The sequence below is a fragment of the Lampris incognitus genome, chromosome 2 (assembly GCF_029633865.1).
Source record: "Lampris incognitus isolate fLamInc1 chromosome 2, fLamInc1.hap2, whole genome shotgun sequence".
NCBI lineage: Eukaryota > Metazoa > Chordata > Actinopteri > Lampriformes > Lampridae > Lampris > Lampris incognitus.
Window position 1 is genome coordinate 6,474,057 of NC_079212.1, and position 27,528 is coordinate 6,501,584.

A 27,528-nucleotide genomic window follows, 5' to 3' on the forward strand; every position below is an offset into this window, starting at 1 on the left:
CACACCCTCCACCTTCTGAACACCCTCCACCTTCAAATATCGCAGGCTCACAACCCGAGCTGCAGAGCACACCCTCCACCTTCTAAACACCCTCCACCTTCAAATATCGCAGGCTCACAACCCGAGCTGCAGAGCACACCCTCCAACTTCTAAATACCCTCCACCTTCTAAACACCCTCCACCTTCTAATATCGCAGGCTCACAACCCCAGCTGCAGAGCACACCCTCCACCTAAACACCCTCCACCTAATATCACAGGCTCACAACCCGAGCTGCAGAGCGCGCCGCGTCTGGTCGGCTCACGACAGCACAGACCGATGACGGGGTGCAGAAGGGAGATCAGAAGGCACAACGTGCAGGTTGACAGAAACAGGTACATGTTTGCCATTGTGGTCTGTGGCGAGAGCAGGGTGCAGGTGGAGGAGAGCCTGCAGAGGTGGAGGTCTGCACCGGGGAGAAGAGGTACGCGAGTCAGCAGGAGCAAGACGGAACAGCTGTGCGCGAGAGGGAGGACAGCGGAATGGTGAGGCTGCAAGGAGCAGAGGTACAAGGAGCAGAGGTGCAAGGAGCAGAGGTGCAAGGAGTAGAGGTGCAAGGAGTAGAGGTGCAAGGAGTAGAGGTGCAAGGAGCAGAGGTGCAAGGAGTAGAGGTGCAAGGAGCAGAGGTGCAAGGAGTAGAGGTGCAAGGAGTAGAGGTGCAAGGAGCAGAGGTGCAAGGAGCAGAGGTGACGAAGGTGGATGAGTTCAAATACTTGTTACCCTCTCGCTAGAAAACCCATTAGTGTCTTTTATTTAAGACAGACGTCACAGTAATGGTGTGAGACCGGCTGGAGGAAAGGGAGGCTTGGGCCTGGGCCAATTAAGCTCTATTAACAATAACGCTTGGGCCTGGCGAGCGTGAGGGACAACACCGGCTCTCTGTCTCTTCACTAACAGGACTCACTGGGTCCAAGTTGTGTCCTGTTAATGTAGCTTTGTAAATCTCCAGTCGGGCAGTGACGTCATGCCAGCTTCTTTGGCGGGTTCGTTAAACTTTGTGTGAGTGATCTGTGGCAGGATCTCTTCACCTTTTGCGCGCCAAACTGATTCAAAACATTGCATTCATTTCACAGGTTTGTGACGTTATCCTGCAGTTCTCCTTCAGCAGGAGGAGAACTGCTGCAGGGGGACGAGTTCTGACAGCACAGCCAACACTTGCCGGACTGGACACCCCAGTGGGGACTTATCCAGTTCTGAATAAGACCAAACGTAAGACGGAGCTCTCAGTCCTTTATAGCAATGATGACTTCAAGAACTGCAAAGATGCAGCGGAGCTGTACCACATCTTATGGAGCACAGTCTCCAGGACACGTCCTCAGAAACTGGCTCCTCAAGGCGCTCATCACCACTCCCATGACGCCGTTAGAATCTGCGAAGACAATTAAAACGTGCCTGAGGGACAGCAGGACGCAGGATCGTCTCAATGCCTCGACTATGTTGTCTCATCATCTCATCTCGTCATCAGCCGCTCCTCCGGGGTCGGGTCACGGTGGCAGCAAGCTAAGTAGGGCACTCCAGACATCCGTCTCCCCAGCAACGCCCTCCAGCTCCTCCTGGGGGATCCCAAGGCATTCCCAGGCCAGATTGGACATGTAGTCCCTGGGGTCTCCTCCCAGTTGGACATGCCCGGAAAACCTCCAAAGGAAGGCGCCCAGAAGGCATCCTAATCAGATGCCCGAACCACCTCAACTGGCTCCTTTCAACGTTAAGGAGCAGCGGCTCTACTCCGAGCTCCTCACCCTATCTCTAAGGCTGAGCCCAGACACCCTACAGAGGAAACTCATTTCAGCCGCTTGTATCCCCGATCTCACCCTTTCAGTCACTACCCAAAGCTCATGACCATAGGTGAGGGCTGGAACAAAGACTGACTGGTAAATTGAGAGCTTTGCCTTCCGGCTCAGCTCCCTCTTCACCAGGGAGAAAAAAAAACTAAAGACATTTCAGACTTCAACCAGTCACTGAGAAATTTGCACCTCAAGGACAAACAAAGTATGTTCACTAGGTGGCATTTTTTTTCCAGACCGATCTACTTTGCTCTAACTGTGCATGCACATACATATGCTGAAATAACTACGTTTCATTGAACTGAATTTCAAGTGTGAACGTTAACACTAGATTGTCCCTAGGAATCTGTCCATAGGAATGAATGGGTGTGTGTGTGTGGGCACCCTGTGATGGCCTGTCCAGACTGTCTCCCTGCCTGCCATCCAATGACTGCTGGGATAGGCTCCAGCATCCCCGCGACCCTAAGAGCAGGATAAGCGGTTCAGACAATGGATGGATGGACTATAACACTAGATGGTAAAGCGGCACGGTGGCACAGTGGTTAGCGCGGTCGCCTCACAGCAAGAATGTCCTGGGTTTGAGCCTCGGGGTAGTCCAACCTTGGGGGTCGTCCCGAGTCGTCCTCTGTCTGGAGTTTGCATGTTCTCCCCGTGTCTGCGGTGGGTTTTCTCCGAGTGCTCCGGTTTCCTCCCACCATCAAAAAGACATGCATGTTAGGGTTAGTACTCCTGTCTGTGCCCCTGACCGAGGCGTGGTGAGGCGAACTGGAGTTGGTCCCTGGGCGGCTGCCCACTGCTCCTAGCTACACAGCTAGCATAATTTTCCCACAGGGAGCAATAAAGTATCTCCAAAAAAAAAAAAAAATTTTTTTTTTAATTTCACTGCTGAATTTGGTGATGTGAAAATGATCAGAACCAGAAATGATTCTGGATCAAAACTACTCATCAGGATTTGCATCAGTGTGCAATACAAGTCTCGCCCAAATAATTATGTGTAAAACGGATCAAACAAACAACATTACATGGTGCTCAAGTCAAGTTTATTTACATGGCCCAAGAAAGTTTCCATAAAAACAGTAATAATAAAAATGGATATTTTGCCAATTTGGCAACATAGCTTTCAATACACAAGTTTAAAAAAAAAAGGTACGATAGTTTTTGAGATGGTCAAAACTGTCCAGTTCATTTCAGTCCGTTCGATGTGCAGGCACGATTCAGCTGATGTGTACTGTACACATCAGCTGACATGCGCATGATGGGGATGGGGGATGGGGTCAAATTCGCTTGTTTTGTTTTTTTGTTTTTGTTTTTTTTTACAAAAGGTGACATTATCTGTAAGTTAATCCCTGGCCGGAATGAGACGGCGCTCCAAACTGAATCCGTTTAGTGGAAGTGTGTCAGGGAGCTGCTTACAGCCCCATCACAGAGGGAAATACAGCTGAGCCTGTTGGAGAGAAGAGACCGGACTCAGTAAATGTGGATACGCCGCCACTCGACGCTGTTCAAAGTTACCCCAAACTCATTTCCCGTCGTCACGAACTGACTCGTCAACGCAGAAACGGTTCGACTGCCCAGTGGAAAAAAAAAAAAAATCAAAAAAAAAAATCAAAAGTTTGCTCCTAATGCAACATCACTTTCGTACTTTTTGGGCTACCTTGACCATCTCCTGCGTCTGAGTCCGGGACTTTCCAGTCCAACTTGCGCCCTTTTTCGTAGAGTCCCTTGAGAACCTTCCTCATTTCGTCCGCTCCTCCTCCTCGACTCAGCTCCAGAAACTTCCTGTAGAGCTGCAGAGCGGTGCGTGCGTCCTCGATGCTGTCGTGCGTCTCCCCCTGGATGTTGAGGTCTGGGGACAGAAGACGCACGTCGGACAAAACAAATGATGTAGGCGCGTTGTTCAGCATGGTGACTGGTAACGTGACGGTACTGCTGTTCAACGTCGTGTTCAAGGAAATAACGACTTCACATCATCGCATCATTAATTCCATACTGACGAACCACTGAGGACAATTTAATCTGCACGGCTGAGAAAAAAAGAATTACCTAGGAAGTACCAGGCCAGGAATCTTAGTGAAATCATCCTCTTCCGCGGCATATGGAACAGGTACACAGTGTCGATGACCTGGTCTTTTAGAACCTGTGACAAAAAAAAACAAAACACAATTAAGTCAACAAGGCTGTAAATACTTCATAAATCTAGCCGAGATCCATCCATCCATTATCCGAACCGCTTATCCTGCTCTCAGGGTCGTGGGGATGCTGGAGCCTATCCCAGCAGCCATTGGGCGGCAGGCGGGGAGACACCCTCGACAGGCCACCAGGCCATCACACAGGGCCCACACACACACAGACACACAGACACATTCATACCTAGGGACAATTTTAGTGTGGCTGATTCACCTGACCTACATGTCTTTGGACTGTGGGAGGAAACCAGAGCCCCCGGAGGAAACCCACGCAGACACGGGGAGAACATGCAAACTCCACACAGAGGACGACCCCAGAGGTTGGACTACCCCGGGGCTCGAACCCAGGACCTTCTTGCTGTGAGGCGGCCGCGCTAAGCACTGCACCACCGTGCCGCCTAGCCGAGACCCGTACGGTGATATTATAGCCCCGGTGTCGTTACAGGTACTGGCAAAATTCCCATTACTAAAGATATGTGATGCAACATTCATCACTGCACCTTTCCAGTTGGTTTATTTTTTATCGTTTGCAGGAACCTAAACTACACACACAACACACACACACACACACACACACACTATAGAGTAACTGATTACAAGCTTGCATAAAATGGGCTGTACAATATTGACTTCCTTAAAGAATGGAGATCATACCAGTAAATTGATAACCCGGAAGTCCTTCTGCAGGCCGTGGCCCACAAAGCGCACCCCGGTGTCGATCAGAAAGCGTAGCTTCAGGTAAGTGGACTTCAGCGTGGTCAAGTGTTTGGAGGAAATTTTAGCATCCAGGTCGCCTGGTTTGATGCCAGAATACTGTGTCAAGTAGTCCACCACCTGGAAGGCAAATATTTGGGCTCTTTAGGCATCGAAGCTGGAACTTCAGAATTGAGCAACAAGCACGTAGGGAAAAAAAAAAAGCATTATACCTCAACTTCAGAGCATAAGTTTCATCAAAATTAATTCCCGTCCGACCCGACCCAGCTGTCAGAACCAAGTGCACAACAGTAAGATTTTAAAGCATCTCTGTAAGAAAGGTTTGGGACCTGCGTAGGTCCACACACATGAAGTTGTACATAAAGTCTACCGTCTGTGTGGAGGTCACTGATACGTAACATGACGGCAACACAATAAAACATCCACTGATCCTTTTCTGTGTCATATTTGGGCTTCCTTGAAACATAATTTATTAGTTAACATCAGCAGAGGCTGCTGAATGAACCTAAATGAGTCATTGCCCCCCCGAATGCCCAGATTTCTGTATTCACACATATGGAGCGGTCGCGTGGTTCTTGTTTTTTCTGGATTTCCCCCCCAGTTGTATCCGGCCAATCACCCCACTCTTCCGAGCCGTCCTGGTCGCTGCTCCGCCCCCTCTGCTGATCCGGGAGGGCTGCAGACTACCACATGCCTCGTCCCATACATGTGGAGTCACCAGCCGCTTCTTTTCACCTGACAGGGAGGAGTTTCACCAGGGGGACGTAGCACATGGGAGGATCATGCTATTCCCCCCCCTTCATCCCTGAACAGGCGCCCCAACCGACCAGAGGAGGCGCTAGTGCAGCGACCAGGACACATACCCACATCCGGCTTCCCACCCGCAGACATGGCCAACTCTGTCTGTAGGGACGCCCGACCAAGCCGGAGGTAACATGGGGATTTGAACCGGCGATCCCTGTGTTGGTAGGCAACGGAATAGACCGCCACGCCACCCGGACACCCTGGTTCTTGTTGTTTGATTTGACTGACAGTTGCAGTTCTCTGAAAAGCACACGGCGAACAAGGGCATTTGTAGATACTAGATGTCGACAGAGAAGCCGTGTAGCCTCGACTTTTCTACTTGACTTTTTCTTTTTTCTTCTTTTGATGTGCTGCCATTCACAATGCTGAGTAAGAGTGGTCAGGATTTAAAGAGAAGTACACATGGTACTTTTAAGATAATGACCCTTTAACGCTGTCTGGACAGCTTAGCAGCGCCGTTACAAACAACAAACATGCTGCACACTTCGTTTCTGGTCTTCGTCTTTGACAACAAATGGTTTTAGAACCTCTCAAAACGGCGTTCTCTGATTGTTGGGTGACTCGAAATAAATTGCACCCTTAAATTATCTGTATCCATCCTGTAACGTGACACAAGCAGCCACTGTGTTGTTGTGCAAGTCGGTACTTATCCAGTACCAAACTAAAATCTTTCGGTTTCCAAATATTTTGGTTTCCGACATTACTTGCACTATCATTACACATTCAGTTGAAGGAAATGGAGAGGGGGAGAGAGAGAGAGCGAGACACAGAGAGAGAGAGAGAGAGAGAGAGAGAGCGAGAGAGAGAGAGAGACACACACACACAGAGACAGAGAGAGTGAGAGACAGAGAGAGGGAGAGAGAGAAAGAGGGAGAGACAGAGAGAGAGGGGGAGAGGGAGAGAGAAAGCTATGCGATTGAGGTCTCGACCTGAATAAGAACTGTAATTAATGCAACATATCACATTTAACCGTATCCTGTTTCTGCAGTGAAGTTTGCCATCAAATTAAAATGCGGGTCATGGGCCCACTAGAGTCAATGGTTCCTTTGTTTGGGTGCTCTCAGGTGACAAATGTTAGGCTTATCTTTGTGTACCTCACCTGCTCCTGAGTGGAGATGTAGTCGTCGATGAAGGGAACGCCCTCATTGGGCCCTTGACCGCGCACACACGTGATTCGGGCCACAGACATCTGACTGGGCTTGATGGTGGACTTTGTGCCATCGCTCCGCAGCTCCGCCTCTTCCTTTGGACATCGTACAGGGTTAAGGAAGACCTGTTTTTACAGCGTTTCTCCGGCCAGAGGCCCACATTCTTCAACATATTTCAGTTTCAAGTGTAAATACTGTAGTAAAGAGTCACTGTGCCCACGCAAAGCAGCATATACAGTACAACAGACCTGGTTAAGTGTGACGAATTCAGCATCCAGCCCCACCAGGTCTCCAGCTTGTGGCATCTCGCTGACCATGAGGGGGATGAAGGTGGCATGACTCTTCCTCTGCTTTCGGGCCAACGAAGCCTCCGTCAGCAGCACGCTGGCCTCAATGGGATTCTTAACTGTCACAGAGGAAAACCCGGGGTGGTTTGCAGGTTACTGGTTGGTTAGACAGTGCTTAGTTGAAGGACACACTCAGGTCTCAGGTTAAGACCCAAAGAAAAAAACTACTACTACTACTATTACTACTACTTTCGGCTGCTCCTATTAGGGGTCACCACAGCGGATCATCTGTTTCCATCTCTTCCTGTCCTCTGCATCTTCCTCTGTCACACTAGCCACCTGCATGTCCTCTCTCACCACATCCATAAACCTCCTCTTTGGCATTCCTCTTTTCCTCTTCCCTGGCAGCTCCATATTCAGCATCCTTCTCCCAATATACCCAGCATCTCTCCTCCACACATGTCCAAACCATCTCAATCTTGCCTCTCTTGCTTTGTCTCCAAACCGTCCAACCTGAGCTGTCCCTCTAATATACTCGTCCCTAATCCTGCCCTTCTTCATCACTCCCAATGAAAATCTTATCATCTTCAACTCTGCCACCTCCAGCTCCTCCTCCTGTCTTTTCATCAGTGCCACTGTCTCCAGACCATACAACATAGCTGGTCTCACAACCATCTTGTAAACCTCCCCTTTAACCCTTCTGTCACAAATCACTCCTGACACTCTTCTCCACCCTGCCAAAGGAAAAAAATTAAGTCAAATTAAAAAGGAAAAAAAAAAAAACACCTTACTGCGGAGGTCGTATTTGGAGTGGTAATTCCTCTTGGCATAATACAGAATGGCTGGAACTTTCCAGCTCACATCGAATTGCGCTGCTTCAGTCTGTGAAAAGAGGAAAACTAAATTAGATTTCAGTTCTTATTACTTGAGCAAGCACACAAAAAAAAAAAAAATGTTGCACTGGAGATGAAGTGAGTCACCGAACATTTACCTTATCAATCGGCTCTATTAAGAAATCGTTGAAAAGGTACCACTGTTGATGTGTGACCCCCTAAAATGAACGAAAAGAAATCGCTTGGAATAGTGACATTCAAAACCAGCATCTGTATGATCAAGTTCTACGCTAGCTTCAAGTCCTTACACACAAGTCCCCCCAGCGTCTGACGCACTCACCTCTTTCCTTTGGTGGTAGGTCTCGCCCACTTTGATGTGTGCCACCAAGTTGCCCCCCGTGCGGGCGTCCAGTATGTGAGGCACAGTGACCACCAGGTCGTACAGAGACGCCCCTTCAGCCTCTTCAGCCGGGCTCAACTAGAACAGAGTCAGAAACCGAGTCACAACTGGACAGGAACACGCCGCAGAAGGACGGTGTCATCGCAAATGAACGGCACATTTCCAACACGTTCACGTCAAGCTCGCACTGATTCAGAAGCCAATTTATCGGCTAACTAGCGAGATAAATGATCCCAATAAGAAAATAAAGGCAATTTTCAATTTGAATTAGAGCTGCACAATATATGTAGAATTTACCTTCATTGCAATATTGACATGTGGGATACACGTATCACAAAAGACTGCGTGAACTGCGATAAATGGTATATTAAGCACGTGCCACGCATTCACATGCTGCATACTACTAGGAGTTTGTGTTGACTTTGGTGCCCCCTTGTGGGAAAAAAGGCGGTAGTGTCACTTGGCCGATTCTGCCTCGGTAACAACAAAATATAATGTAAAAAATAAAACTCTTAACATCAGTTACTCACTCTGCAAACCTGGTAAGACATCCGTTTTAAACTGAGACTGTGACGTCATCATGTAAACTCCTAGCAGCTGCTTTAAACAGGCCCAGATGTTGTGTTAAAAGTGATGACGAAACTGTGTTGCCATGCAACCAAGTTGGTGGTATTTGTTCATTGTCAGTATCGTGGCTGTAGCCAGGTGCATACTGTTCCAACAAAACCAAGTTGCTGGAATGGAAATAATGCATTTCATCTTTTTATTCAGTGTGCACAGGCTGTTCATTGTCTGGGGTCTGTTAGCAGCAAACCTAAAGCAGGAAGACATTAAAACTCTATATTTCAATATCGGTTTACTTATTGTGAGTCATATCGTCATCGCAATATTCGACAACGTTATCGCATGTCGCATGTTTTCCTGATATCGTGCAGCCCTGATGTGGATTTGCTTTGCACTGACAGTTTGGTATGATAGAAGTCAGCTTGCATTTTACAGTTTAATAGTCTTTGATATGTAGGGGCGTCCGGGTAGCGTAGCGGTCTATTCTGTTGTCTACCAACACAGGGATCACCAGTTCGAATCTCCGTGTTGCCTCCAGCTTGGTCGGGCGTCCCTACAGACACAATTGGCCGTGTCTGTGGGTGGGAAGCCGGATGTGGGTATGTGTGCTGGTTGCTGCACTAGCGCCTCCTCTGGTCGGTCGGGGCGCCTGTTCGAGGAGGGAGGGGGAACTGGGGGGAATAGCGTGATCCTCCCATGCGCTACGTCCCCCTGGCGAAACTCTTCACTATCAGGTGAAAAGAAGCGGCTGGTGACTCCACATGTATGGGAGGAGGCACGTGGTAGTCTGCAGCCCTCCCCGGATCAGCAGAGGGGGTGGAGCAGCAACCGGGACATCTCGGAAGAGTGGGGTAATTGGCTGGATACAACTGGGGAGAAAAAGGGGGGAAAATCCCCTCCCCAAAAAAATTAGTCTTTGACTGCCAAAAGACGTGAGGTAAACTGGATGGAGGACAGACGTAAGGTAAACTGGGTGGAGGAAAGACGTGAGGTAACCTGGGTGGAGGAAAGACCTGAGGTAAACTGGGTGGAGGAAAGACCTGAGGTAAACTGGATGGAGGAAAGCTGTTTGCTGTTAAGACGGTCATGGCCAGAAAGTGGTCTTTCACTGGAGAATGTTTGAGACAAAATCCACTCTGTCAAAATCAAACTCACAAAAGACATCACAAACTACCTGGCTTTCTGCTTCTCAACTGGGACCAGACTGATTCTAGGGAGGCTGCGGGACATTGCTATCTGACAGACTGTTCACTGTCACAGCCAAAGAGATGCTTTGAACACCGACCGGACGGACAAACATTCAAGACCTCGGTCCCTCACCTCCTCTGTCTCCGGCCAGGCGCTGACCTCCAGGCCTTGGCTCTTGCTGAGGGACATCTTCAGTATGAGGGGGATCCAGACGTGTCGCAGATCCTCCGCTTTGGTGTCGAAGGTGAAGCCCTCCTCGCCGCACAACTCCTCCCCGCTGCACAAGGACAAAACCATTCGTTTACTGCGAAACAAACACCGCTTCAGTCTGTGGAGGTCACCAAGTCACAGACGTTTACAAAATACAAATTATTCCAGGTGGTGGTCATAAGTGAGCCTTACTCCAAGCACCACTCGGTGGGAACAGGAGGAGGGTCTTTGGGCTTCGGCGGTTCCGTTGCTTCTTTTTGTATAGCCTTGTTAAAGGCGTACTGTCAAGAAAAGAGAGTCATTTTAAAAAGCACGTGGGAACACAAGACAGGAACATCACACAAATGCAGATTCTACACAGTCCAGTGAGGCCCGCATGACTTCCAGCTCCTTCAGAGTGCAGGAACAGGAAATGTACACATCACAAGTTCATCGGTAGCTAAAATGGGAAGACTCACAATCGAAGTAAAATTCTCACTCGTATTTAACTTCACCTTTCTTGTTATTTAAAAATGCTGTCACAAAAGCTTCTCATCCCCGACTGACCCGAGCTGACGGCGCTGCCATGGTAAAATAGGTTTGTGAGCCACTACAACATCCAAACGTCATCGCTACTACTACTTACCTCCGCCTGGACCCTCCAGAACTCGGCTTCTTTTGTGCTATTCGCCTCACAGTTGATGACCAGCACGTCAGGGAGGCACCGGATGTTGCGGGTCTGCAGCTGCAGATGCACACAGTAAGACAGGCCCGTCACAGAAATTACTCGGCTGGAAAAGGCGAGTTGTTTCTTATTTACTACTGAATACCGTGCCGGAGGACTGACGTCACTCACCGTGGGCTGGTACTTCTCACAGTTTTCACACCACGCCTGAGTGCTCTGCTCCAGACAGATGCTCTTCTTCAGGATTTCGGCAAAGTCGTACTCCTTTATCATCTTGTCTGCCGAGTTACAAAGTCCAATTAGCGGACTGTGGACTCTCACAAAAACAGGCACTCAATCGCTTCCAGCACAACAGACTTTAAATGTTATAGATGGGCTTTTAGTATTTTGTCGCCAAGTGACTGAAGAGTGTGTGGGGGACGACTCACCATGGGAGCTCTGCTCAGGATAGTGCATGGTGAAGAGCAAGGTGAGGGAAGAGCGGACCGTCTCTTTACCGCAGCGACACAAACTGCTGTTCTCCACCTCACATCCGAACAACCTCCCGATCACCGACTCTCCAGACGAGCCCAGGGCACTGCAACAAAAACACAGCATCCGCACAACTCAGTTCATTGTCCCCACAACAAAACACAACACCGCCCTGCACAAATGTTGGGTTTCTCTCCGTTTTTAAACCCATTCATTAATTTCTACCCTCCGCTAGACAGACTAGGAAGACTTTGGACTTGTCAGACCTTCTCCCCTTTCTCCAAACACCTCCCCACCGAGCTAGCGAAATGGTTAGTTTAGCGGCCCGTTAGGTTTGCACCGGATTGCACAGGACCTTAGTTGCACGTAGTGCTGAGCAATCACTGTTTCTTTGCAGTTTGCTTTTTTTGTTTTTTTGTTTTTTACTATGACCACTGAAACTGTTTCAAAAAAAAAAAAAAAAAAATCACACGCCATTCAGCCTGAAATTATATTTAAAATTCTAAACACCATCAATCTGAGGAAAGGTTTACAACTGTCATGAATGTAAACCAAACCTTTCATGATCCCGTCATGACTCATCTGTCACCTCCTGCAGGAGCACGTTGTTAAAAGTGGAAAGCACCACCGTGTGCAACGGATTATCATACTGTCATTACTGCAACACTGCATTGTGCTGCATTTCTTGCTTTTGAAACTACAGTTTCCAGCATGCTAGACGCTGTGAGGTGTATTTACAGTCAATAGTATGCACTGCACGCCATTCTCTTCCTCATCATCATCATCATCATCATCAGTTCCGTAAACTATGGAGGTCGTAGGAGCATGGCTGATGCCTCAACAAGTCTCTTCTACTGTTCCCTATCCATCACAGCTCCCCCCGCCTCCACTACGCTCACCTGCAGTCGTTCTCCCATGTTGTTTACCCAGGTGTTTCTCAGCCTCCCTCTTCCGAGTCTCTTTTACCAGGCCTTGCAGGATGTCCTCTGCAAGTGTCCTTTCCGTTCAGCAAACATGCTCAAACCAGTTTAATTTCCTTTCTTATACCATTGTCAGTAAACTATCATGGTGACCATTCATTCATCAGCCGCTTTTCCGGGGTCGGGTCGTGGTGGCAGTAGGGCACTCCAGATGTCCCTCTCCCCAGCAACACCCTCCAGCTCCTCCTGAGGGATCCCAAGGCGTTCCCAGGCCAGATTGGACATATAGTCCCTCCAGCGAGTTCCAGGTCTACCCTGGGGTCTCCTCCCAGTTGGCCGTGCCCGGTATGGTGACCAATAGCTTCCTTAACTCTGTTCAGCACTTCGATGTTGGGGACGTGCACTGTGTATGGGATTTGCAGCATTCTCCTATACGCTCTGAGTTCAAGGGCTTGTATTTTTATTTCTTCCGGATCATCACTGAGCTAAAAAAAACCCACCCTGATCATTAACCGAGTTTCAGTGTTTCAAATAACTGAACCGATCTCGATCAATTAGCTTTTTAAACATTGAAAATTAACCACAATATTGGTTTCATTGCCCAGCACTGGTTGTGAGTCTTCCCCTGCTCTCTTCAGACTGTTTCCTGTTTCTATATCCGATCCCCCAAAGAAAAAAACTCCTATAAATAAATAAGTGTTAGTAATTTACTAAACATTGTCGTGTGTCTATGTGTTAACCTCTGACCTGCTGCTGGTTCCCCTGTAGGCCTGCGGGCCCTCCTGCTCCTGTGTTTCCTGGTGGAGCTGGGTGAGGATGAAGCGGTTCCAGCTTTGGATGAGGCGACCGAGTCGCGCCTTCCCCGTCTGCTCGTCCGAGTCTGCCAGGATGAGGCCCAGTGCCGAGGCCTCGGGTATGGTGCGGAAGGCCCGCAGGAAGTTACTGGCCTGAAAAAAAAAGAAGAGGAGAGGTTAAAATGGAAGACGGGAGAAGAGAGCAGAGACATCCTGGGTCACATGTGGAATGCATACTAGGTTTGTCACAATACCAACATCGTTAACTTGGATACAATATTAACAAAAATGTCAATATTCAATAGAATCTTGCATACCATAGTGGGAAAAAAAGTGACAAAATATGAAAAGAAACTTCAGTGAAAAATTTCTATTGACTCAACTAGAAGAACTGTTTTTATGAACTAAAAACTGTTCCCTTGCCAGTACATAGCCTCTCCTTCACCAAGACTCCTGCCAGGCCACACATGGTAACCGGGGTCTTACGGCCCCAGGCAAACTTGGCAGGGGATCTCGGAGCAGCAGTGGACCCCAGAGATACGGTGTGCAGGCCCATCCTGGTGGACATGCCCTGGCACCTATCAACCACTGCCCCGCTGCCCTGTGGGTGAGTCTGGGAAGACAAAAGGGCTAAGGGAGCACACCCCAACAGAAAAGCAAGCTGTGGCGGCACGCTTCAATGCGGTTTCCAAAAAACTGGATTTCCGGCAGCCTCCTGCAGCTGTGTGGAGGTGCCGGTCATCTAGGGGTCTCCCTTGCCGTCGGAACCATCTCCTCTACAATCAAGTCAGTGGCGTTGGGAGAAGCGCACCTCCCATGCCACTTCAAAAACCATCTCTACGCAGGTATCTTCTTCTGCTACCTGAGTCCCCGACTTCACAAAGTCTGGCGGTGACGGAGTATCCAGTGATGGGAGCAGGTCTGAATGAGCTGGGAGCGCTTAGCTGGAACTCTGCACGCCAGCGGCACAGGGCAACGGTTGTTAGTAGCTGGGATTGAGTGGCAGCTGTTTCCGGCAGACCCCTGTGCATCTGAACAGCCCTATTTAGGGACCGCACTGCTCACTCCATTTGGGGAACGGCCTAGAAAAGGTGGCCCAAAAATTGCCCACTCAACACTGTGCCTGGGCAGGAAACCGCACCTGCCAGGCCACTCCACTATGCGGTCAAAAAACACACACTACACCACTAAGAACTGCAGCATGGAACATAAGGACACTCCCGGGCATCAGCCACGGTGGGTGGTAGAGTGCGTGTGTGTCTCTGAGCTTTTTCTTTCCGAGAACATTTTGACAAACCAGTTTCGGTTCTCTTGCATGCAAACTGCAGAGTAGCGAGGCTGCTGAAGCGCAGCCAATCGGTTCAGTTATGAAGAAGTGAAAGCTTGGTCGAGCAGCTGGTTGGAACAAGAATTGACAAGCTAGCCAGGATGTATGTTGCACTGGAAATCGTTATAATTAAAAAAAAATCACATTAGATATGAATCAATATTTTTGACAACCCTACAGCTTTCACATGACTGAAAATGAGGACACTGGTTAAGATGTGGCATCTGCTTAAGTAAGTCAAGTCAAGTAGGTAATATTTGTCCCCAGAGGGGAAATTGTTGTGTAGCAGTGGCAGTAAGTAAGTAAGAGTTTATTTATGCAAGATGCAGAAAATTAAACAACATACATTTACAGTTACATACAGAAACATATGAATTACAGCCCCATTGTGGGAGGGCAAGTCGGCAGAGATAAATTTTCTTTTCTAAAGTCGTTTACAGACTCAGCTGCTCTAACGGGGGGGGGGGGGGGGTCCGGAGTCACGGGGCCCTGATGGCAAAAGCACAGTCACCCTTGGATTTGTGGAGCGAGTGGGGTATAGATGAAAGACCCCGGTTGGAAGATCTGAGTGGCCTAGAGGTGGATTAAGGATGCAAAAGTTCAGAAATGTATAAAGGGCCAAGACCATGTAGGGCCTTATACGTGATAAGCAGTACCTTGAAGTCTGTTCTATACTTTGCAGGGAACCGATGAAGGGATGTGAGGATTGGTGTGATGTGGGATCTAAGATTAGTATTGGTTAGCAGTCTGGCTGCAGCTTAAAGGTCTGGCTCATCAGTGTTATGTGTCACGGCGTTGACGCCCACCTGACATGGATCTCCTCGTGACAGGTCCAACATGTGGAAGAGGAAGCCGAGCTCACAGGCCAAGCAGAACTCCTTCTGGCACAAGTGATTCTGCACCAGGCAGCGAATTGGTTCCAAGAAATATAATACCTAAAAACATCAGCAACAAATAAACAAGAGAGAAACAATTCTAAGTTGAAACCCGACCTGTGAACTTTCTACCTTTACTGAGCTTCAACACAATACACTTCTCAATACAGCAAAGACCAAAAATATCTTTGATATAGAAAGGAAAATGTGTCAGAGTCATCCATCTATCCATCTATTATCCAAACCGCCCGTCCTGCTGTCAGGGTCACGGGGATGCTGCAGCCCACCACAGCAGCCACTGGACGGCAGGCAGGGAGACACCCCAGACAAGGCCACCAGACTACCACAGGGCCAACACACACACATTCACACCTAGGGACAATTTAGTACGGCCGATTCTCCTGACCTACATGTCTTTGGACTGTGGGAGGAAACCGGAGCGCCCAGAGGCAACTCACACAGACACGGGGAGAACATGCAAACTCCACGGAGGATGACCCGGGACGACCCCCAAGGTTGGAGTACCCCGGGGCTTGAACCCAAGACCTTCTTGCTGTGAGGCAACCGCGCCAGTAAATGAAACTCGTTTTTTTTAACAAAGTTATGAGTGAAAAAATTATTTAGCATTTTTTCTGTCACCCTGACTGTGACCCAGTTACCTCCCAATTTTAATCAGGTAATTTCTGGCGACACTGCCAAACTTCCCTGAAATTTTCATGTTGTTTGCTGCAGCACTTTTTCCATAAAACTGTTTACAGACAAACAGACAAATGACACAAAAAAAAACAACACCCTTCATGGCAGATGGTGATACCTGGATCATGCAGTTGCAGTATGCGTTGGGGATGTGAGGTTCCAGGCCGGCGAACAGGGTTTTGTTGTAATGTTTGAAGTCAAAGTCTTCTAACCCGAGTTTAGAGTATTTAATTGTGACCTGTGGAGTTTTGCCAACACAGAGTTAACCTTAGCACATTTTTGTCAACGTAATGCAATAACAGCAATAAAATAATGATGAAAATTAAAAAAAATAAAATAAAATCGTAGACTACATCAGGTCAAACCTTTCTGTACTTTTTAGCCACCATGTAGAGGTGTGCCTCTTCGTCGCGACCAATTGGTGATTCAGGGACCTGATTGTAATTATCGTAATCGAGCTCCACCTCTTTGATCTTGTAAGGAACCTGTTAAGAAAAGAATCACATGATATCAGGTTAAGTGACTGGGTGTCATGCTGGACAGCACATTATCTTCTGAAGCCCACATCAACAGTGTTACTCGTTCGGCATACTTCCACCTACGCAATATGAATCGTCTTCGCCCACCACTTACACCTAACAGCACCGCCATACTCACTCACACCCTGGTTACATCCTGTACTGACTACTGCAATTCTATCCTCTTTGGTCTTCCCCTCAAGTGTCTTCATAAACTTCAACTGGTCCAGAATCCAGCTGCCCGTATCAGTACCAGAACTCCTTCCATCGATCGTATCACTCCTGTTCTTCAGCAACTTCACTGGCCCCCTGTTGAATACCGTACTGACTTCAAGATCCTGCTCCTCACCTTTAAGGCCCTTAATAACCTAGCTCCTTCATATCTTTCTGAACTCCTTCATGTCCATACGCCCTCCCGAACTTTAAGATCCTCTTCTGCTCTCCGACTCATGACACCATCGGCCTGCTGGACTACCATGGGGTCTAGAGCCTTCAGTCATTCTGCCCCCCGCCTATGGAACTCTCTCCCACAAGACATTCACAACACTGACTCTCTTTCAACCTTCACATCCCATCTCAAAACGCACCTTTTCAAACTGGCATATTCAGTCTGATCCACGCCTCATTGAGTTTTGTGCAGATGATGATTTTATACTTACCTATTGTGTTAACTTTTTATTGTCTACCCTGCTGTGTTTTGATTTCATGCTGTCTGATGCAGTACTGCTTGTTTTTACTGTGTTCTGTAAGGTGTCCTTGAGTGCACTGAAAGGTGCCCACAAATAAAATGTATTATTATTATTATTATTATTATTATTATCATTATCATTGGAAATCTAAAAACCTGATGACACATTTCTGTAGCAGAATGTCGAAATTCTCCCAAATCTGAAACCAATAGACAGTTGGAAATGGGCCAATATCTAAACTCAAACAGGTTGGATATAACATGACATCTCCTGCATTAAAAGTATCAACACTTATCTACATAACTGTACTGATCTATGTGCATGTTTCATGTCAACCTCAAGATGGCTGAATATGTAAATGTGGGTTTCTTGTTTTTTTTATTTCCTCCCCTTTTCTCCCTGATTGCATCCCGCCAATTACCCACTCTTCTGAGCTGTCTCAGTCGCTGCTCCTCCCCCTGCCGATCCAGGGAGGGCTGCAGACTACCACGTCTCCTCCAATACATGTGGTGTCGCCAGCTGCTTCTTTTCACCTAATAGTGAGGAGTTTCACCAGGGGGACATAGCACATGGGAGGATCATGCTATTCCCCCCAGTCTCCCACCCCCCCAACCCGAATAGGCACCACGACCGACCAGAGGAGGCGTAAGTGCAGCGACCAGGACACATACCCACATTCGGCTTCCCACCCGCAGACACGGCCAATTATGTCGGTAGGGACACCCGACCAATCCAGAGGGAACACGGGGATTCGAACGGGCGATCCCCATGTTGGTAGGCAACGGAATAGACTGCTACACTACCCAGACACCCAAATGTGGGTTTTTGACATACCTGATTCCGAGGTCGGGTGCGAGGATTGGGAGCATAACCAATGAACCCAACGGTTTTCATTGCACGCAGAATCTCGGGGTCCACAGGTGGCGCTCGTCTATAGAGGAAAAAAACACAAGCAGGCAATTTCAACACCACTGAACCTGGTACCATGTAACAATTTCATTAAATGTTATGAGGTCAGAAAGTAACAACAAGCACCAACAAAACACTGCTTGTCTGCCACCGGTAATGGCAGTAATGGTCTCTAACCTATCAGCCACTTTGGCAGGCGATTATTCATCCTTAACGGTCTGATTCCATTCAAAATAAAATCAATGTGTTGGTGAAGAGGAGAAAGTTACCGGATTTATTTCACAGACAGACTCCAGGAAACCAAAAAAAAAAAAAAAAAAAATCAGGGTTCCCATCAGTTTCCAGGGCTTTTCAAGGACATTTTCCAGGGCTTTTTCTAGGATATATAACTGCCATTGCTGACAGAAGGTCGTATTATTCAGTATTAACTATCAGTGGAAGTCTCAACTGTCTCTAATAACACTGAACATACTGCCCAAACTTCACACACTGACGTCACTTTTCAGCTGACAAATACAGAGAAAAATATGCAGTGTCAGTTAAAAATTATAAAAAAAGCCATCTCAGCAGGGAAAACCAACTTATAGCCTAGCTTTACACATTTCCATGGTAACAGTAATATTTCAATAATATTTCCTGGTCATTTGATCAGTTTTATAATCTTCCAGGTATTTTCCATCCATCCATCCATCCATCCATCCATCCATCCATCCATCCATCCATCCATCCATTATCCAAGCTGCTTATCCCAATTGGGGTCGTGGAATGCTGGAGCCTATCCCAGCAGTCATTGGGCAGGTGTTTTCCATGACTGGAAAACTGGTCGGTGAATTTCCAGGTTTCCCAGGACGCATGAGAACCCTGAAAAATTACTGTCCTGCCACAGATCCACATCAAGTCACTTACTTTAGTAGTTTTCAGTCAGTGACAACCACACAAAACATTACAGCACATGATCATTAAAACTGACCACCAGTTTGTTACCTGGGACTGGGAGTGGCCAGAGAGGCGGGCCAGTCTGACAGCAGTGGTTCAGTGCTGGTCAGGGGCATGGGGATGAGAGACAGGGGTAGCAGGTCATGGCTCCAGTCCAGCTGTGGAAGTGAGTCTACGAGACAGGGCAGGGGAAACTCTGTCTCCCGAGAATAGTCATTGAACGACACCTCTGGGGAGTCCGACCAAAGGTGCACGCACCCCCCAGAGTCCCCAAAGGCCAAGGCCTGTTTGCTGGATGATACGTCGAAGCTCATGAGCAGCTGGCCCACCGTGTTCACGTGAAAGATGTCTGCAACATTGGCAAGCCCGGTGGGCTCACAGAACTGGCATTGACCTAGTGACAGCAACAAAAAGGGAACAATTAATTTTCAAAATGTAGAAGCTAAAATACTTATTTGTACTATGAAAAGGCAAGAATCACTTTCAATCACTGTACACTGGCAAAGTCAGAGATTACACAGCTGTACACAAGCTGCCACCTAATACCTGTCTGTGAGATGATTGCCAGCCGTGATGTGTAGGTAGGAATGAAGCGCAAAAAGAGGGGATCCACATGCACCTGAAGTGGGGTTACAGCCCGCATCATGCGGAGGTCATACACCATGAGGAAACGGTCACACGCCAAGCCATTCAGTCCACGACTGGAGAACCCACATGCGGCGAGCAGGTTTCCGTGGACGTCAAAGTCTGAAAGGCTGCCAGAGAACGCATCAAACTCATGCTCCATCTTGAAAGTGCGCAAGTCACGGAGTGTTACCTGGTTTAGAAGCAAAGCCAAAGATGAGTCTTTCAGTTTCACTGGAGATGTAAAATAGCCATGTGTATTTCACAAACTGATCGGAAGGAGGCATTTTACCCTTACCTTTCCAGATGTGTGCCCACAGAAGAAGAATCGATTTGTATGACGTATGATTGCCACTCCTGGTACCTCAACCTGAAACTACCAATGCAAACACATAATAAGCAAGCGAACAGTTAACTCACCACCCAATTACACTTTGAATGAGATCAATTGAGATATCAGTAATTCTTTTTTTTTATACTTGGAACTGACTGAACTTGGTAAATTTGGTGTCCTGTAGTGCTGGAATGCTATCATATTTAGTTGCAGCAATAGACAGACCCTCATGTTTTACCTTTTGAGACTCTTGAACGGTATTCAAGTCAAATTCAACCACACAGTTCTGCAGTCCACCCATGAGCAACGTGTTGTTATCAGTCATAAGGAGGCTATGCATATCAGCTCCTTCCTCCATCCTGGAATACATACAATCTATTCAATGACATTTTAAGTTAATGAGAGCAAATGTATATGATGCCAACGATTATCAAAAAATGACAGAACATAACACAGGCCAGAATTCTGTGAAACTGACGGGCAATCAAACATGATGAGGCCCCCGCGTGTGTAACATTTGAGGTTATTCTTGGAGAGGAACAACACGCCTGTCTCCAAGCTCTGAATGTGGCGGATGTCATCAGCTGAGTGCACTTGAAAAGAAGAATGGCGGGCCATTGTAGGTCCAAAGAAGGAGGTTACGTGTCCCTAAAGAAAGATGGTAGAAAGGCGTTTCTAAGTAATTGAAAAAAAAACAAATGTTGCAATCCATAGCTGCTCTATCGAAGTCAAATCTCACCCTATGGTTCCCCATCCAGAGCATCTCCTCCTGAAGATCAAAATGCATCGCAGTAACTGGGATACCAACTTCTGCAGCTACGCTGTGCAACTCAGAGAACATCCCTTCTAAAAGGTGCACAGACTCGGGCACTGTCACAGCAAGTCCCTCCGGGTCCAGCTCCACGCCTTGTAGTAGATTCGGATTAAGGCGTGGGTCTATGGAGGTTTCCATCCCAGTTTCCAGGGTCGCATGAAGGGAAGGCGAATATTCCCCCATCCCCGCATCAAGACCTTCAAAGTTCATCATGAGCACAGCTAAATCAGTCTAGAAAGTAAAACAATTAAAGTTGTCAATTTTAGTGTTTATATATATAATCATTGCAAGTACTCCTGAAATTTAACTTTAATCTCGGGTTTATCGAGGTTTATCCTTCCACTCTCTCACGACACAGTAATGAGACAGAAAAGTGTCTTTGGAATAAGAATGATTCCTCCATGCTGTTCCATAGAAAGACACAGGACATCATTCATTCCAACTGCCATCAGACAACACAACTCCTCTCTCTCAGCTTGGAAAAGATGTTGAACCCACACAGACTACTATGAGGCCAGCCGTGGCTCTATAAGCATCAGTTACTTTTACTCGTTTTTACCTCAATGCAAGCGTTACTGTTCCCCAGGCACAGTTCTTACATTAGTAATGTTTACATATATGTATTAACATTGATCGTTCTCTGAACACAACTGTTAACTCTTTTACACAAATGTACACAAATTAATCTCATGTAACAAAGTGCCTGTTGACAAAACCCTATTGTTTGGAATCTTGAGATTTTAAAGATTATTTTTACTTATGAGTTTGTTTTCTATTGCCATTTCTTATATGTTTTCTACTCTTGCTCTGTTACTGTGTGTTGTCCTGCTGCAGTGCAAAACAATTTCCCCCCCAGGGATCAATAAAAACAACCAATCTTCACCAATAGCTCACCTGATTTCGTTGGTTTGTGTATCAACACACCCGGTGTGTATGAGTGGTTGTTTTAACATCTTTGGATTTGTCTCCAGATGATGGTTTTGGGCTAAAAACGAACGCTAGAGAAATGACCAGATCATGTCTCATTATCTGAAGTATCTCTACCCTTAACCTTGTGCCGTCCGCACATTCTGTAAGACTGCCTTTGTCTTAAGGGTCATTTATGACCCACCTTCATTAAAGCAACTTCATTTTAAACCCCAAATCTAGTTTGCGCGAAGAAACAACCTGCCTTTCATCACAAACTGTGTGACTATCTGGGTTTTCCCTCTTCACGGTGCAGAAAGACAGCTCGTTTTTATCGGGTCAAACATGACCCAGACACGTCTTAAGGTCAATCATGACCCTAGGAAAATCTCAGTACCCTAGTGGTGTGCAGCTTTAATGGAAATGTGAACAAAAACAACGTTTTGCTTTCTCTAATGTTGGGGGTCACTGTAGGAAAAGTCGTCACATCTCAGGTTGAATAAATGTCATTTGGAGTCTTTTCTCTGGGGTTTAACACTGCTATGGGCCTTTTTGACTCTGAAGACAACAGGAGGGTTAACCTGACTGACAGTCTGTCTGTCTGTCTATCCATCCCTCCATGAACAACAGCAGCATTTCAACTAGTAAAGGAAAATACCAACATTATATACTTGTTACCATTAAACGAAACACATAGCGGAACACCTTAATTCTAATAATAAGGTTTCTGAGGTCCCGGGGCTGCACTAAAACGTCACCGGACGTGATCCATCGTTAACGTTAAAGGAGACGAGCTAAGCTAAGCTAGCATAGCGGCCGCCAGGCTGTTCAACCAGCACGGAACCCCCCGCGCCCCCGAAGCGAACCGGCATATCGGAACGTTAAACCCAAATAAAACTCTGGACAGGTACACAACTCGGCGAGTCAGCACAACGCCCTGCACCCACCTTTTTTTACATAGTCGTTCACCGCGATCGGACAGGGGTCCCCCCATGTTGCTCCCATTCACAACAAATACAAAACCCGAGCGTTTCCGTATCCGGTGTGTTTACGGCGAAACGCGTGACCGTCGAAGAGACGTTCCGCGCGCACGGCGCGCTCCCTCTCGCGCGGTGGTCGCGAGGTGGCGGTGCTGGGGGGGGGGACTGTCTGACTTTCTGTCTCTACGGAGGGAATCCGACGACGACTTTATAGTTCAGCGTCTTTATTTCAACAGGGACGGTTATATTCATACAGCAGCTAGCTCCGCAGTCCGAGTGCTAAACGTAGACTGACGATTATGTGGCTCCCCTGCGTCCCGGTGCGTCAGATGGACCAATCAGCTTGCAGCTAACTTGACAGCCAATAGGAGTGCTTGTATCACATCCTTATAGCCAAACGGGGCTAGTATAGCAGTGTTTCTCAACCGGGGGGCTCCGCGGACCCCTAGTGGTCCGTGGTGTAATTGCAAGGGGTCCGTGAAAATAAAATATCTTTTAAAAAAAAGATCCTATGACATTTATAGAAATAGGATTATTTTACTCAAATGTGACTGAGACCTTTATCTACCTAAAATATAAAGGGTAACAGGACTTTTTTCTCTAATTACATCTGTTTCACAAGTGTAATTTATTGTATTTTAATAAGAGATCTCGCTCCCGTTTGCATTGTTAAAAGTTACTGCATAAAAATTCTGTTGTTACATATATCTGAAAGTTACTGAATACATATTCTGTTTTGTTACATATATCTGAAAGTTACTGAATACATATTCTGTTTTGTTACATATATCTGAAGGTTACTGAATACATATTCTGTTTTGTTACATATATCTGAAGGTTACTGAATACATATTCTGTTTTGTTACATATATCTGAAAGTTACTGAATACATATTCTGTTTTGTTAACTATATCTGAAAGTTACTGAATACATATTCTGTTTTGTTACATATATCTGAAGGTTACTGAATACATATTCTGTTTTGTTACATATATCTGAAAGTTACTGAATACATATTCTGTTGTGTTACATATATCTGAAAGTTACTGAATACATATTCTGTTTTGTTAACTATATCTGAAAGTTACTGAATACATATTCTGTTTTGTTACATATATCTGAAAGTTACTGAATACATATTCTGTTTTGTTACATATATCTGAAAGTTACTGCATAAGAATTCTGTTTTGTTAACTATATCTAAGTTGCAACTGAAAGCTCTTATTTTTGCCCCAAAGACTGAATAAATGCTATAATGCAATTTAAAATGCAGTTTCTACTGTTTCTATCAAATTGCAACCCCCCTCCCCCAAGATCAGGTGGAGGGGTCCTCAGGGTAGATCAAAAATACGCAGGGGGCCCAGGACCCCAAAAAGGTTGAGAACCACTGCGTCTAGAGAATATTACAGGGACGACCTCCTGCGGTACCAGATTTGGACTTTCACGGGGGGGGGGGGGATGTTCAAGGCACCTATTCGTCCGGACCGCACCCAGAATCCTACCAAGGGCGCAGATCTCACGACAACCCGGGGATTCTCTCAAGAGGATTTTGGATTCGAGAGTCAAGGTCCTTTATTTGTTACGTCTCGTTACACAAGTACAAGAGAGCACAATTCTTGTGTTTCGGCTCCTCAACACTGCAGCAACAATACTGTAAACTACTAATAAAACACGTTAGCCCCATTTAACGGGTCTGACCCTTTAGCCGAGCGGTTAGTGACGTCGTCTTGTGGTGCAGTACCCCCCTGTATCGAATCCCGCACCGGGCAAGAAAATAACCGGTTACAATAGTAATAAAATAACAACAAAACACAACAAAAAGCAGTGATAATAATAAATAGTGTGGGGTGTATGTAAGGTGCAGTGTGTATGAAGGCTCTGCCTTAATAAATGTGCATACGTGTGTAGTTGTTTGCATATTTGTGTGTGTGTGTGTGTGTGTGTGTGTGTGTGTGTGTGTGTGTGTGTGTGTGTGTGTGTGTGTGTGTGTGTGTGTGTGTGTGTAAACTGATGAGCCGCTGAAGACCATAAGTCGCATGCTAGCAGCAGAGCTTAAAAGTTGCGACCTCCTAGTACCTCGCCATAACCGGAAGTCCCTGGAGACCCTAGGTCAGTACCAGTCAGTCCAGCACCAGGCTTAGTGTCTTTAATGTTCTTTGTTCAAAAGCCTGGTTGCTTGGTGGGAAAAGCTGTTCTGGAGCCTACTGGTCCGGGCTTTGAGGCTGCGGTACCGCTTGCCTGGCGGTAGCAGCTGGAACAGTCCATAGTTGGTGTAATGATCTGTGCCCTCTGGCTATGTTAACTTATAACATTAATGAAGCAAGGACGACTTCTCTCGTGCTGGGTGTTTATTCACCGACCGGATTCCCACTGACGTTGTTACGTACATCACGTGACTCTGTTGTGGCGCTACGGAAAGCCGTAAGGGACATTAGCAAATCAAACGTTACTAGCCAATATTACATCTCCCTTTTTCTGAAAAGTGCTGCTTTCTCTGCAGAGATACAGACCACGTTGAGCACGTTTATAAGCGAATACAAGCTTAATAAGAAAGAATATGAAAGTGGAACTCTTATATAACTGGACTGCAACAAAGTAGTGTAAAACATTTCCTTCACTGTCTAAATGGGACACCGTAATAACATTTCATCTTTTTTTTCTCATTTCATTACTGGTAACTGCAAACAGCAGGTAGGTACACAAGGTAAGTGAACGCTGTAAATATTTCTTTTCAAAACATAGCAGGTATAGTACAGGTTGGTGTACAATTCTCTCTTTTTTTAAACATTCATAAGTCAAGGATTTGTCTTGGTTTGATCGTGCGACCTGACCTCGTGGTGTAACCAGGCTGTGTGTCTGGTTGTCGCTGATTGTTCGTGTCTGGAGGTTCAGCATGCTCTTGCTGATGGGCTTGTGTGTTGTTGTTAGCGCTGGTAACAGTCTGCTGTGAAGTGTGTGTGTGTGTGTGTGTGTGTGTGTGTGTGTGTAGTGTTCACTCTGCTTTGTCGCAGGTGTTGACGGTTGCGTTGGTAGATCTGTGGCTGCGGGTGTTTCGCTGTTGATGGGAGAATGGACCGCAGCCTCCGACTCATCAGTAGCTGTGCCGGTGGTTTCAGGTTGTCCACCGGTGTGTTGCGATACTCCAGTAAGCTCATGTAGGGGTCTTTGTTCTCAGCTTTGGCTTTGTCCAGGATGCGTTTGGCCGTCCGGACAGTCTTCTCGGAGAGGCCGTTGCTCCGTGGGTAGTGGGGGCTTGTGGTGGTGTGTGAGAAACCCCATGTCTGTGAGAAGTTGCGGAACTCACCAGAGCTGTAGCACGGACCGCTGTCGCTGACGATAGTCTCGGGGATTCCGTGTCGAGCCATTGCTTTGCTAGCTCGTGTGAGCGGGCTACATCTATGGCTTTCTCTAGCGTTAGCTCAGCTCCCCGGCTAAGTAGCTTTTCTCTCACTCTGGGTGAGTTGGTGGCAAACACGACGCGGTCCCTGACCATCTCGTCGGCATTTGGGTAGCCACAGTCTTTGACTAGGGAGCTTTAGCTCAGTTACAAATCGTTGGAAGGATTCACTCTCTCCCTGCATCTTTTCATGAAATTTATATCTGGCATAAATCGGGTTTGCTTTGGGGGTGATGTGCTCGGTGTACTTATCGTAGTACGTTTCTAGCTTCTTGGCCTGTTCTCCGCTGAGTGTCCACGTGTTGTGCACATCGCGCCCTTTTTCCCCTATCCAGAGCAGGAGGTAGCTGCATTTCTCCTCTTCGTTCTTCCCGCGCAGGGGGCCCTTGAACATTAGCTCCGTCGTTTGTCGAGATCGTCTCCATGCTTCAGGTAAGTTCGCCGATTCCCAGTCCATCCGTGGAGCTGGAACGCCGTACGAATCCATATTGGGTATTTAAACTCCGCTACTCTGACACCATGTAATGATCTGTGCCCTCTGGCTATGTTAACTTATAACATTAATAAAGCAAGGACGACTTCTCTCGTGCTGGGTGTTTATTCACCGACCGGATTCCCACTGACGTTGTTACGTACATCACGTGACTTTGTTGTGGCGCTACGGAAAGCCGTAAGGGACATTAGCAAATCAAATATTACTAGCAAATATTACAGCAGTGATAATAATAATAAATAGTGTGGGGTGTATGTAAGGTGCAGTGTGTATGAAGGCTCTGCCTTAATAAATGTGCATACGTGTGTAGTTGTTTGCATATTTGTGTGTGTGTGTGTGTGTGTGTGTAAACTGATGAGCCGCTGAAGACCATAGGTTGCATGCTAGCAGCAGAGCTTAAAAGTTGCGACCTCCTAGTACCTCGCCATAACCGGAAGTCCCTGGAGACCCTAGGTCAGTACCAGTCAGTCCAGCACCAGGCTTAGTGTCTTTAATGTTCTTTGTTCAAAAGCCTGGTTGCTTGGTGGGAAAAGCTGTTCTGGAGCCTACTGGTCCGGGCTTTGAGGCTGCGGTACCGCTTGCCTGGCGGTAGCAGCTGGAACAGTCCATAGTTGGGGGGCGCTGGGGTCTTTGATAATCCTACAGGCTTTGCTGACACAACGTCCATTGTATATGTCCTGGATGGAGGGAAACTCACATCCACTGATGTCCCGGGCCGTCCTCACAACCCTCTGCAGTGTTTTGCGGTTGTGGGCAGGACAGTTCCCATGCCAGGCGATGATGCAACCAGCCAGGACGCTCTCGGTTGTGCCTGTGTAGAAGGCCCGTAGAATCTTGGGCCCCGTGCCGGACTTCTTCAGTCGCCTGAGGTGAAAGAGGCGTTGCTGTGCCTTTTCACCACATGGCTGGTGTGTTCATCCCAGGTGAGGTCGTCGGTAATGTGGACGCCGAGGAACTTGAAGCTCTTGACTCTCTCTACAGCGGTCCCGTTGATGGTGACGGGGTCCAGCCTCTCCCCTCTCTTC

General features: G+C 47.1%; 1 protein-coding gene across 1 annotated transcript; it reads right to left on the reverse strand.

The window, feature by feature from the left end:
- Positions 1-2,851: 2,851 nt before the first annotated feature.
- pan2 (poly(A) specific ribonuclease subunit PAN2) lies at positions 2,852-22,858 on the reverse strand. Its single transcript, XM_056272746.1, has 27 exons — positions 22,581-22,858; positions 21,622-21,725; positions 20,653-20,958; positions 20,392-20,561; positions 20,152-20,272; positions 19,878-19,955; positions 19,502-19,772; positions 19,004-19,349; positions 17,945-18,041; positions 16,269-16,388; positions 16,022-16,141; positions 15,139-15,267; positions 12,959-13,158; positions 11,249-11,397; positions 10,992-11,098; positions 10,782-10,880; positions 10,349-10,437; positions 10,079-10,223; positions 8,135-8,272; positions 7,953-8,012; positions 7,753-7,843; positions 6,923-7,080; positions 6,626-6,769; positions 4,663-4,842; positions 3,866-3,959; positions 3,465-3,668; positions 2,852-3,266 (listed from the first exon to the last, which is right to left on the reverse strand). Exons 3-27 carry the CDS (start codon positions 20,938-20,940, stop codon positions 3,232-3,234), a joined length of 3,633 nt encoding a protein of 1,210 aa, XP_056128721.1. The 5' UTR covers positions 20,941-20,958; positions 21,622-21,725; positions 22,581-22,858; the 3' UTR covers positions 2,852-3,231.
- Between the last annotated feature and the right edge of the window lie 4,670 nt (positions 22,859-27,528).

Excerpts from the sequence above, each read along its gene's own strand:
- pan2 (XM_056272746.1), bottom strand. The coding sequence starts at position 20,940 with ATGATGAACTTTGAAGGTCTTGATGCGGGGATGGGGGAATATTCGCCT. Across the intron at positions 20,273-20,391 it reads CTCATCATGTTTGATTGCCC|GATGGAGGAAGGAGCTGATA; the intron begins GTCAGTTTCACA and ends TATGTATTCCAG. Across the intron at positions 3,960-4,662 it reads TCCGGGTTATCAATTTACTG|GTTCTAAAAGACCAGGTCAT; the intron begins GTATGATCTCCA and ends TTTTTGTCACAG.